Genomic DNA, 14,043 nt, shown 5'->3' on the forward strand with positions numbered 1-14,043 from the left:
TGTCTGTGCACCAGTTTCTGTGTGACTCAAGGCCAGAACAGTGGGAAACCTTGCCATGGAGGAGCTGCATGAGTGTGTGTGTGTGTGTGTGTCTGATGACACTCATCTATATTTAACTGGCTCTCTCATACGCCATGAAAGAAAGGCAGAGGCAGAGACTGACTTCCAGGCATCTTCCTAATCAATAATGAAGCGGTTTGCAGTTGGTCTTCAAACAAACACACACAAATCCCATAAGAAGCTCTACAGGTATTTTGGCTTTCTGTTTCCTATGAAAGATCGACTATTTAACATCACTTATGGGTAAAATATTCTCTTTCTTTGCAAAGGAAGGGCAAAAGAAGCGATCCTGAAATCATTATGTGTTCTAGCAACAGCTCGAGTAAATAGTACATCCAGGTCCTGGTACAAGAAGTATCTTTTTCAACATTTGTCTATAACAAAGACCAAAAAAGTGCCCACATCACTTGACCTTACATAAGATTCTCCAAGAATGGCCACTCAGAGCAGATGATGCATCATCTGTGCTCAAAGATCCAACATGAAAGAAAACGGTCACATGAACTGCTCAAGAGAGATGCTGAGATGGTGATCAAGCAGGCCGTGAATCAGTTATTTTCCAAGAATCAGCCTTATAGAAGACTTTACTGTTCCTCGATCGGTCTTTGCATCTAATGTGTGGAGATGATGATGATGATGATGATGATGATGATCAGTGACCAACGTGATGATGGCGGAATTCATCATACTGGTGGAACTCAAAAGAGATGCTCTTGAATCAAAACAATAAATCACTACACGTTGGGTTCCACACAATTCCTTCATGTTGTCTCAACACAAATTGACAAAGTTAACTTAATAGTTTTTACAAATTTAAGTGGATACAACATAAAACAATTAGGCTGCCCCAAAAACAACTTAATAATAGAGCTCTTTCAAATAACTTTAAATAAGTAGTTTAAATGAGCAGCTCAAGTAATTTTTCGATTGTACGATCGATAGTAACTGAGGATATTTTTTCCAACCATTGTGAAAACAAAATGTTATAAATTGGGTTTTAGAATTTGGAAAATGTATCTGAAGCTGCTGCAATTGCTTTGCTCAAAATAGCAAGCCTGGTAATGCTACAGGCCAAAAAGCTGTTTTAGAAATCAGTGTAAATATTTGAAAAGAAGCTGAAATAAAGTTTAAGAAAAGAAGGGATGTCAACAGATTTATCTTTGGTGTCTGAGAACAGTGAACACTCTAATTCAAAACAAAAAATGTCAACCAAAAAAGTTGTATGGCATAAAATTCCACAGCAAAATGTACTCAAAGGTTAAATGTAATAATTTGTTTTAAAGGGCACCTATTTTACTCTCTTTTCAAGACTTAAGTTAAGTCTTTTTTCCAGAATGTGTCTGTAAAGTTTCAGCTCAAAACCCTCATCAGATTATTTATTATACCTTTCAGAATAATGAATTTAACTGCTCTGAACACAGTTGCCTGTGCCTTTATAATGCTAGTTCTCCCCGTCCAACGTTCACACGGGCCTCTCACGTAATGCTTGTGAGAAATACTACAGTAACAACTTTTCCAATGATTATGTATTTGCTGTGGAGTTAATTCAAGCCTTTCTGCAATGATGAGTCACACACAATGACACTATAAAGTTCACGCACGTTTAACTTTGTTTTTGCAAAGCAAATGTGACAGGATACACATTAATATCCACTGCTGTATGGATATCTGTTATGTTAATGTACAAAATAAACCTGATTTAACCTTCACAAACAGGGATTAAAGCGTCTTCTTTTATAATTGTGCTGACACATGGCTGTGGTTATAAAGATGGTAAAATGGCTATAATTCATTACACGCATGCATTGTTTTAAAACATTTTAAACTTGTAAAACTTGATCACATTTGATGATGACTGATGATCACAGAGTGCTTACCAGATCTTTTATTACCAGTAGCTTTGTGCACGTCCTGTCTTGTTCATATGATTTGACACGTTCCTACGAAGAGATGTTAATATGCAGCTGTCAATCAATTTGGTGGGTGGAGAAACTGCACTCTTATGTCTTGTTGTGGTGGGCCTCAAAATTGGAGGGATTTGGATTTAATGTTAAGGTCAGGAAATTTTTAAAGAGAGACTTATTGTCTTTATCACCCTTATTTGACTGTGGACACACTATACCTACACGGTTCCATTCAAACAGCTTACAAAAGATGATTTTCAACATAGGTGCCATATAAAGTTATTATTAAGATATTTAGTTTTAGTTTCTGGTATAGCAATCAATGTTATTTTACTACTGTATACTACTGTTGTATATTAGTGGACAAGATTAAAACAAGTTTAAGTAATGAATAAAAACTACAACAGTATCTATGACACTCAAATAATGTCAATATGAAGTAACAGAAATAATGTGTTTTCCATTTGGATTACACTTACTCTAAACTTACTTTAAAGCATGTTTGTCAGTTATACATAAATCAATAATTAGTAATTAATGGTTTTACTTGTGTTATTGTTTTACTGAAAAAACAAAAAGACATTTATTCAATTTAAAAAGTATTCCGACTAGCAATAATCACATAACAAATAGGAAACAAAAAATTGGACTGATTAATAAATATATAAACTAGGTTGTGTTATAAAAGTGTGTTAAACTCACTAGTACTATTTCAGAAATTTCACCCACTTTCATTTATGTACAAAGGACAAACATGAGTCACGTTAAAGAATAGTTTCAGCTGAGATTAAAAATTCAGTCATCATTAACTCACACTCAAGTTTTCCCAAACCTTCTGAAGAAAAATAAAAAGTTTGACTTCAATGGTGTAGAAAAAAATGTATATACCATGGAAGTCAATAGGAAACAGCAACTGGTTTGATTACCTTTAATCTTCTAAATGTTCTCCTTTAACATTGAGAAGAAACTCAAACAGTACTGGACTACCTTTAGGGCTAATAAATAATGACTTTTTAAATTTTGGGTAAACTTTCCCTTTAAGTTTTTTTGGCTTATGTTAAAACCATGTAATCCAAACGACAAAATGGACTTCAAACGCTCTAAAATCTAAATGGGTTTAAGACTGTAGCATGCACTCATCTCTCTAGCTCTCTCAACTGACATTACACAAATGTATTAACACTTCAGCGTGGACCCCTTTTCACGGAAATGTGAATTGACATGATCGGGTCTTAACTGCCAATTCACATCTTTTAGCAAACACACAAGTGGGTGCTGTCATTGCACTGTACAGAAGTCACAATATGAAGAAGTAATGGAAATAAGTGTAATATTAACACTGATCAAACACCAGTGTGCTGCGATTGCGAGAAATGAAAGGGCACGCTCATGAACTTTCCCCAAATTCCTCATTCACTCTAGAAGGCCTCGCAATGCATTTTAAACCAATAGAAAACAGTTTCACATTCACGGAATTACTGATCCGTTAAGGATTACATATGTTTGTTAATGGTATTATGAAGTAATGAACATCACCAATTTGTTTGATTGCGTTTATTAAGTGATCATAAGATGATGATGATGAATTGGTGCTGCTGTTGCGTCGGCTGACAGATTAGCATAGATTAAATAAAACACAACACAATGGATATCAAATTGTTTATATGCACATAGAAACTCAATTTCAAATTAGATGTTCTTTATCATGTTAGTTATATCTTTATTTTCTCACTTCGTAGCATTTCATTGTTTATTTATGCAATGATTGCATAGTTTATGTGTTTGGTAATCTAAAAACGAACACAGATAATTCTAGATATTCAAACCAGACTCTTAAACTGCTTATAAAACTTGAAAAACGTTGCTTTCAATACATTTTGCGGTACATGTTTCAGATGACAAGACCCATAAACATGCAATAAAAAATAAGGCTAAACAACATATCGTTTCAGCATCAATATTCCAATGTGTGAATCTGCAGTAGTCACTAATTAACCAGAAACCACAGTTCAGAATACCCGATTCATGGAGTCATTGCAAAGTTTAACTCTAATACAATAGTGTAAAAGTTATTTATTTGAATGTGCTTTTAAGGACTGTACGATTTCAAGAAAATTAACCATTTGGGCACAAGAAATTATTAAGTTCGCTGCTTTAACAAAGATTAACGCACAGTAAAAAAAAAAAAATCCGTAATTTTACGTTTTATTTCCAGCAGCTGGATGCTTGGCCATTTTGTCTCCAATATCCATTGGGAGGGTGCCATTGCAAATGGACCTGTCAGACAACGCTGCTCACTTTAACGGTAATTTTGCTGAATAACTGTGCTTATCACTGAGTGACAAGCTGTTATAATGCGCTGAAAGCATTATGTAAATAATATATATTTAATATGTAATCAATATAACTTCTCTCTAATATAACAACAAACTTCATACCACATCGGATGTCAATCCCTCGCTGTAAATGCTAGCGCTCCCAGTTTTATCTGCAACCTCAATGCGCCCGTATTCTGAATGTTTACAAACAGGTAATTTACCTATAGAATAAAGCTATATAATGTTTTCTTAATTGCAAAATATATTTGTTTATAGACTAACTATACTTAAAGTTTCAGTCAAACATCATTCATCATGTGTTAGCAATATCTTTACTCTTTGAATCTGTAGCATCTCATTGCTCATTTATGAAACGCTTGCATTTGTTTCATTGTGAAACAAAACTGAATTTCTGATCTTATTGCTCTATTGGCTTTCCTTTTCAATATCTAAGTGCAAATGACAAAACCTGGGTTAAGTGCGAGCTCTCCAAATTAGATAAAGTCTAAACAAACAGCTTCAAAGAGAAAAATCGATGCAAAATGGACAAAAATTGTTCATGGCATTTTCCCACCAAAGCTTTTCTTTCCAAATAACAACACTATTCAGAGGCTATTCTGCTTAGTAAGTCATGAAAGCATGACACCTGTTGACTTCTGAATACACAAAGTCAGGAGCGTTGTAAAAACTAACACACAAATGCGAAAAAAAAAAGAAAAAAAACATTTCATTCAGGTCAGCACTGACCAACAAAAAAAAAAAAAAAAAGAGGGAAAACCTGCATGGCTCTTTCAAAACATATTGATTGTGCTTTGGGCAAAATAAATGATGCATGCTTTTAACAGCCTTTGTTGAAAGTTAGGAAACCTTTAGAGTCTGTAGAGGTTTGACTTTCTTCCTTATAGATGCACATATTCCGGCTTTTGGCTGTGGTGTTGTAGAGATGCCACGCAAACCACAACAAGGCATGAAATCACCTAGTGTTACAGTGAAGAACGAGCAGTTCACTGGGTCACTTCACAGTACATGCAAGTTTAAAAGGTGATTATATGGATGTGAACAGAAGGAATTGTTTTAAAATAAACGAGAGCTTGGCAGTCTAAGAATGAATAAAGATAATGTAAGAAATTCCACCACAGACTTGGCGAAAAAATCTGCTTATAAAATGTTTAATATGTTGCTCTCGGAATGGTTTGCAGCTCCTTTTTGTAGAAGACATCTCCGCAAGAGATGCTACAAGTTTTTTTTTTCCTCGATTGCAAAATTGGGTTCACAAAATCCACTTTCAGTCTCCCGAAAACATTCTAGTGGATACAAAGTGGTTTCAAACTGTTACCGTGTTGCTTGTGGCATGTTTCATGATGTCCAGTTTTAATTTTCTCCAAAACATGTAAATGGGGGCCAGCTCAGTGGTAAGTGGTCGCCTCACAGCAAAAAGGTTGTTGTATCAGTTGGCATTTCTGTGTGGAGTTCGCATGTTCTCCCCGTGTTCGCGTGGGTTTGCTCCGGGTGCTCCGGTTTCCCCCACAGTACAAAAACATGCGATATAGGTAAATTGAATTAACTAAATTGGCTGTGGTTTATAAATGTGAATGTGAGCGTGTATTGGTGTTTCCCTGACAGTATTAGGGTGTAGCTGGAAGGGCTTCCACTGTGTAAAACATTTGCTGGATAAGTTGGCAATCCATTCTGCTGTGGCGACCCCTGATAAATAAAGGGACTAAGCCAAAGGAAAATGAATGAATGATAAATGGAACAGTGATTTTTCTTATTGTTTTTATACTGTGGCATTCAGAAAGGAAATGTGTCATAAGGGGTGTTATAATAATGTATTATTAATAGTGTTATTATAATAAAAATAATGTACCATCGCATATATACCATAAATACTTAAAAGTTCTATTTTTCATATTATGCTCTATCATTTAATTCGTGTCATCACAACACAACATTGTTTATGGTAATACTATTTCAGAATGTATATGAGTACAATATTAAAGGGATGCACACAGAAACACGATGAAAAGAATAGTGAGAATATTGTGATCTTAAAAGTACAATGGTTTACATTTAGCATTTTATTTATCTATTCTTACATTTTTAAGTATACCAGAATACATGACGTATACCACAACCTTTCACATCAAAAGTGCAATTGCAATGTTCATTTTACTGACAAATAGTTTGTCGTAGTTTAATCAACAATGTGTTTTTTGCATTTTAAGTAATCTGCATTTTAGACTACACTGTAGGGCTGCACAATGTATCGTTTCAGCATCGATATCGCAATGTGAGGATTTGCAAAAGTCGCAAATATATGCAAGTTTGAGTCTGGATTATAACTTATCATTTTGCAAGTGTTTTGAGGCCTGTGACTGTGTAATTCATTTTATTGAATTATATGAAAAAGGATAACTATGCAGTATTATTTTCTTAAATAAGACTTCTTGGAAAACAATAAAACATAGTTTATGTAATATGCATCTTTTTCTTCATTGAATATATGTATACTTGTAGATTGTTAAATTAAGTTAACTCTCATTTTTTTTAATTTAAGTGGATAGAACAAACAATTAAGTTGTCCAAACTTTAGCATACAGCATACAAGTAGTTTAAACAAACAGCAAACATAATTTGAGGGACTGCAACTAAAAACAATCCTTCTGTCAAAAAAACACCAGTGCAACACTGTATATACTGCATGAACCATTCAAGTTTACGGTTCCACATTAAAGATAATTATGTGACGCAAAGAAATATGCACAATCATATTAGTCTGCAAATCAAGAAGTTGCATAATAACAGCAAAAACGTTTGGTTATTTTACTGCCAATAGATTTCATTTGAACTAAAAACTACAGTCCAACGTATATGCTATCAAGTTTTTTTGTTCTTTTTTCAGAAATTCTGAAGGTTTCTATTGAGCTATATTCTCCGCTCATGTCCAGCAATTGGTTAATTTTACAGGACAACCATTTGAGAGTGCAAACAGGTCTTCTCTTGTGCTCTGTGATGCTGAGACGGACTTTGTTTCAGTTCACTCTGAGAAAAGTCGTGGGTTTCCTGACATCAAGTGAGCGTGTGGACATATGCACAAGCATTAGCAGGGTGTATGTGTGTGCGCGAGAATATACAGCAGAATACGCATCCAATAAGCCTCCATATTAAAAACGCCCAAAGACAGCCATAGGATATTGTGTCTAGTGAAATATTTGTGTGTGTGTGTGTGTGTGTGTGTGTGTGTGTGTGTGTGTGTGTGTGTGTGTGTGTGTAAAAGGGATGGTGAAAAGAAAAATCACACTTGCAGTGATATTGATTTAAGTGCATGGACTATGTGCTGCAGTGTTGACATACACCTTGTCCTACATTCCAGTGTAACATGTGTACATGCATACCAGCATGAACATTTGCGCGGCACGATAACACAGCGGAGAGCGAGAAGTGTGATTAACAGAGGTCATAGTACCAGTAACAGCCGTAGAAAAAACACTGAGAAGCAGATGTATATATATTTAATTCATTTCAACGATTAAATGACAACAGCACAAGACAAAATAAGTAAAACTAAAGGTCGACCGGTAGTGGATTTTTATGGTTTGTTATATTTCCGCCATGCTGAAATAAAATAAAGTCCAAACAATAGATGAAAAACCAAGATGAAAATTACAACTTGGCAACCTGGCCCAATACAAAAAATGAGTAAAACTAGTTAAACTGTAAGTAAATACTTACAGCACTTAGTAAATTTGTCAATTACTGAATTGAAATTTGTCTGAAATTAGACGCATGCATATTTAGTTCTTTAAAGCTGATGCGAAAAATAGATCCCATATGGAAATATCGGTTTATACTTAGAATTATAGTTCACATGGATTAAGCCTCAAACATCAGTTTCCTCCTCATGTAAATCTCACTTGAGCAAAAGACCACAGAAAATATGTGAATCAGAACATAACACAGACTGTGATGTAACACTTGTGATCATTAATATTCCAGTTTTTCCATTAGTCCTAGCCAACACTTTCTCCAGCACTTCAGTTGAAATGATTGTCATTTGACAAGACATCCATACTTCGTGTGTAAAATGTTTTGTGACAACCGAAGCATGATTATTTTGCATGACTATCCGAGCAGAGTTCATCAATATTGATAGCCCTTCCAAATAAGGTCAAATCACAGCATTTTGTTCAATGAGCAATTCCTAGAGTTACAAATAGGCAGGTAAAAGCCATTTCAGAAGATTTTTCTCTCTTAACTAAGCTACGTAGCTTACACGTAGATATCAGAGAACAATTTATATTTATAATTTATATTTATTATTGGAGATATTAACAAACGTCACATTAAACATTTGGATTGAACTTGTATGTTTTTGACATTACATTGAGGTTATATTCATTCAGCATTGTCTCTCAGCATAACATCTCTGTGCTTCAACAGAACCCGCTGTTCTTTTGTGCAGCTGCAGCATCTAGTTAACAAATTAATAACTTTGAAATTCCATGTATGCAGTACATGTGATCATATCAGTACAGTGTCAAGTTCAGTAATCACTGCCAAATTAAGTAACTCTAATAACTCTAATAATAAATTACTAAAAACAAAGTGTAAAATATGATTAAATCTATAATGGTGTATAAATTATACAAAAAGTAACACTGAAAGCACTGAGCAGTCGTATCTGAAAGTTATTAAGATGCGGACAACTCTAAATTGTGATGTTTAGCTGGAGGATGTACATATTTACTCCTCCACATTCTGACAGAATAAAGCTGAAGATTATATATTAGTAACTGACTCCAGTAACATTACTTCCCTATCTACAGCTCATCTTTGGTTAGTTTCGCTTTAGCACCCATGGAACAAATTGTAAATGCAGAAAGCTATTAGCAATGAATATTTCATCCAAACACCCTGTCATTATTTAGTGACTCTCGACTCATGTGATGCTACGTTTCTGTGGGGAATGAAAGTTAATTGGGAAGTTTTTAAAAGAAGCTCTTGTTGTCACTGGTTGATGGTTAATGGTGATCAAAAGCTGGCTAGCTTTATAAAAGACCAAAACAAGTAACGTGTGCAAGTCTTCTGAAGACATATATTAGCGGTATGCAAAATCTGCTTCTAGCTAATGTTCATTTAAAGAATTATAATGACATCAACGATGTTAAAAACTAATTTTTGAGTGATATAGACCAATTTCATGGTGGATGTTTGAGAAGTGACACCTCAAGGTCATAAAGTATTTCTGTTATTGTCATTAACAGGGCAAAACTAAAGCATAAAAGTTAATTTTGTCTTGAAAAGTAAACGTAAAATTAATAACTACAAAACAGATACATCTATAATGAGAGAGAGAAACATAATCTACAGACAGACAAACAAACAAGAGTACTACTACTTTCTACCCAATTACCAATGGTTTCATGTCAGAGTAGCTATTTTAAAATAATAATAATAATAATAACAACAACAACTATAATAATAATATAGCTCAAATATTTTTTGTAAAAACAAGCAAAAATAATTGCAAAAAAGACTGTTAAAATGTTCAAGTATCCAACATTCTTGACATAAACAACTCCAGCAGGCAAATAAATGATTTTTATAAATGGCTGTGGTTGTCCTGACTGCTGAAATGCACACACGCAGGCTGGCGCAGTGAGACGCACTGCACACAGTTGTACCTGCGCTACCAGTTCTTGCAGCCCTCCTCACAAACAAACGCAAAAAACAAGAAAGTTACACAGTGGTAACTATGCTCTTGGAGTGTCTGACGTCACAAACCTCGTGTAACCCTGCCAACTCAGGAGTTAAATTTAGATCTTGGGCACTGGTCCCAGACGCTGCAAAACAATGTGATACCACAAGCACTGCTTTAGCTGGAAAACACACACACATGCACGACTGCTGGACAAGACGTCAACTGATAAAAAGTGCATGCATATGCATTAAACACTAGAGGAAAAATATTGTGAACTTTTAGAAGCACAACTTGGGACCAACTTGGTGAGTCTGCACTAAAATCAAGACGTGTAGAAAAAGACGTCTGTAGTGGTCTGGTCTGTAAAGACTAAGCCAACAAAAAAGGAATCTGCTTCATATAACAGTCAAAGGTAGTAGTGTCTTCTGTAAGCTACATGTGTTATTAAAAATATTTCTCATGAATGGATGAAAAAATACATAAGTTTTAAATATTTTTTGGACAGTGTGTGCTAAGCTTTTATCAAACATGCCCCATGTTTATGTTTTATTATGGTGCAGTAAAAAGTTGTTTGAAAAAATATGATGAAATGTAAGACACTTAAAAATATATGTTGTATATTAAGTTATATGATGAGACTTTTCCACACAAATAATGGAGTTTTAAGATGTTACATTAAAAACAATGTACAAAAATAAGCTTAGTGAAAATAAATAAATTAGCTCAAATTAAACTGACATGCAAATAAAAGCTATATGCCAAAATAATAAAAATAAATAATGCTGAAACAACACTGTAAGAGACCGATGTAGTGAATGATGCATATAGTGACAACACCAAGAGTCCTTCACTTAAGCAAATCAGACAAAAAAAGTGGAGAAAGTAGATGAACGTCACATATAATGTGTCTGAACTGTCCACTACTGATTAGATCATATATTTTAATACATTGGGTAAACAAGGCCTATGAGAGAAACACTAACAGATTCCAGAACCTCAAGACTGCAAGGTCTTCCCTTATCTCACAGGGTTAAGATAAAAAGTCAACACCGACACTGGTTTCAAACCCTACTGTCATGACAAAGGCTACAAGATTAGCTTAGCTAACACATTCATCTTTAAAACGTAACAAACAAACGTTATTTAACTTCTAATAGACCATTAAAATGCGTAATTTTCCAAAGTGACAGTTCCAAAATCTGAAAGTCAAAGCTAACATCCTAGGTGTTGGCTTGGGTGCCATTTAAAACAATTAGCACGATGGAGTGAAATTGTTATTTACCCACGTTAGCCTACTGAATATAACTGTATGTAGCCAGAAAGCGTGCATCCACGCGCGTGCAGCTATTTCCTCACAAAAAAATGCTGCCTACATAGGCGGCTCGCTAGGATTTGACACACATCCATTGTGTGGGGTCTGAACCCAGACACACACATAAGACCCTAACTCGACTTGATACAGCCACCTAGCTGCAGCACGGCGCTTATGTGGAGAAAACACGGAGAAACGGAAAGGCTGCGGTCTCTTTAAATCGCAATACCTTCGATGTGAAGCGTTTGCTGCTTATAAACCGGCTTACAGTAACATCCACACCGCACCGAGGGGGGTCGACGACACCGGCCATTAACGCTTTAAAACTACCGATGTCACCCTCAGAAATCGCAGACACTTAGCATTTCAAAGAGGACTGACACAAAAGACAGCGACACGAAGCTCTCCTGCAGTGGCTTGAGATTCGAGTGACCGATTTTAAAGCTGCAACTTTTCTGTGGTGGCATCTTGATCTTAGCATGCAGATAAACATGTATGTGCATTCGTTTCCTTCCTTTTTTTCTTTCAACAAATATCGCACCGAACAGTTACACTGCACACACACGCATGCCTAACTAGCAGGAAGAGAGAAAGAGAGGGATGTGAAATAAACGCAAAACATTAGCATCTTTTCAAACAGCGCGCCTAAAAGGAAACTGAAACTGGCACGACTCGCCATGTGTACCGTCGCGCTTCTCAGCAAAACAATACACGATAATACACATTCGCACAGTGTAGCTAGCAAGCTGATCTCGATTTTCAACCCCAATTATGTTTCCCAAACATGAAACACGGCTGAACTGCAAATAGTAAGTAGGAGGAGATCAAATGACATCATCAACTACTACATAACTTTAAACAAGGCTGCACAGAAAAGTGGTAAAACGCCTCCAAAGTCACGAGAAGCACTTTCACAAACGGTTTAATCAAGTTATGCTTTGATTGAAGTAACCAAAGTGTAAAAAGCACAAACGCCGAGCTAAAGTTTAATCACAACGAGTCTATGACCCAAACAAACACTGTTCATGTCCAAACACACACAGACACACAGAAGGAGAGGAGTCGGGCAGCCCATGGAGAGAGCTGAACTCACCGCGATCAGGGTGCTGTTCCTCTGCTCGGCGCTCGCGCTGGAGTCGGGCTCTTGTTGCTTGCTCTGCTGTTTGCTGTTGTTGGATTTCTTGGCCCGCTGCTCTAAACTCCGCTGGTAGAGGCTCACGGTCTCCCGGCGGTCCAGCTCCAGCTGCTCGGCGTGCGCCTGCTGGTATCGGCTCTCGCAGTTGACGTGGTGCCGCCGACAGCCCTCGATCCGCTGGCGGAGCCGCTCCACCACCGTGCTGTGCTTCGGTATGTTACCGCCGCCGGTGCTGCCGCTGTTGGCTGCATTAATGGCAGAGTTTAAGTTCACGTTACTGTTATTAATGCAAATGCCGCCGCCGGTCGGTACGGCAGCGGGGCTGGCAAAATCCCCCATCATCTGTGATTCGGGAAGAACTTTGTCAAGCCCCCCTGACTCTCTCTCTCTCCCCTCTCCAAAGCGGGGCAGAAGTCCGCTTCGCCAGGGAGCCAGATACAGTGAAATAGTGAGGAAAGAAGCGTTCAAACGAGCGTAAATCCCTCCTCCGGGAGGATCGCCGTGTCAACCATTCAATAGACAACAGTGCGGGACCGCGGAGGCGACCGGGGCTGCTACTCTCTCGCCGCTACTGGAGCTCCATCAAACATCCGGATGTTACTCGCAACCATCACGCACAAGCACCGCTGCTGCGAGCCCGTCGTTTTATTGTGTTGTCCTTCTGAAAAAAGTTTTGCCGTCTGCTGCGAACAGGCTCCGGAGTTGTTTCGTGAACTTGCATTTCATTAGTTTGGCCGGCGAAAGCCTCCCCGAGCGCGAACAAGGTGTGCAGTTCGTTAAAGTCCCGATGGCTGGAGAGGAAATCCTACAGTCGCCAGTGTGTACGGCAGCTGCCACCATCACAATAATCAAGCGCTCCCCTCCTCCATGCTAGCGGAGTGATATCAGGACAACAGCCGAGCGAAGAGCAGCCACCAGCCGGAGAGCAGCCGTCAGCTTCGCGCAAAACACGGACGGGATTCCAGTGCTCTCTGGACGCGGAGTCACGTTCACTTCACGGGAGGCAAACGGCAGAGCGGTATGGTGCTTTAGCGGCGGGTTACGGTACTGCAGCTGATGCTCGAGGAGGAGGAGGAGGAGAGCACAAAGCGCTGTCGGCGGAGGATTGAGGAGAAATGAGGGGTGAACGTATTTAAAGCATCAAAGAATATAATTTACAACAATGAACATTTAAGTGAAAATTATTTTGTTTATAAAAAATTAATTATTTGTATTGTTGTTATTGTTATGATTATTATATGTTTTATTAGTATTCTTAATAAATCAGTGTTTCTCAACCACGTTTCTGGAGGAACACCAGCTCTGCACATTGCACACTGATTCAGATCATCAGCTCATTAGCAGAGACTAAAAGACCTGTAATGGGTGTGACAGACAAAGGAGACATTCAAAACATGCAGTGCTGGTGGTCCTCCAGGAGCATGGTTGAGAAACACCATTAAATGTTATTTAATGACTTAGCCTCTTTATTAATCAGAGGTCACCCCAGTGGAACAAACTGTCAACTTATCCAACTTGTTTTACGCAGCGGATGCCCTTCCAGCTGCAACCAACACTGGAAAACACCCATACACTCTTGCATACACACTTATTCAATATACTGTCAATCTAGC

At 37.4% G+C, this 14,043-nt stretch overlaps 1 protein-coding gene across 2 annotated transcripts in view; it reads right to left on the reverse strand.

Moving 5' to 3' along the window:
- The window catches only part of maml3 (mastermind-like transcriptional coactivator 3), a 185,984-nt gene extending 172,674 nt beyond the window's left edge, over nucleotides 1-13,310 (reverse strand). For both annotated transcript variants that reach the window (XR_012407336.1, XM_005160012.5), the window contains exon 1: nucleotides 12,389-13,310. Coding sequence is in view for 1 of the 2 variants with exons in the window: in XM_005160012.5 (XP_005160069.1) it covers nucleotides 12,389-12,772 (384 nt within the window). In the remaining variant the exon portion in view is untranslated. The remainder of the gene's footprint in view (nucleotides 1-12,388) is intronic.
- Between the last annotated feature and the right edge of the window lie 733 nt (nucleotides 13,311-14,043).

This window comes from Danio rerio, chromosome 1 (assembly GCF_049306965.1).
Source record: "Danio rerio strain Tuebingen ecotype United States chromosome 1, GRCz12tu, whole genome shotgun sequence".
NCBI lineage: Eukaryota > Metazoa > Chordata > Actinopteri > Cypriniformes > Danionidae > Danio > Danio rerio.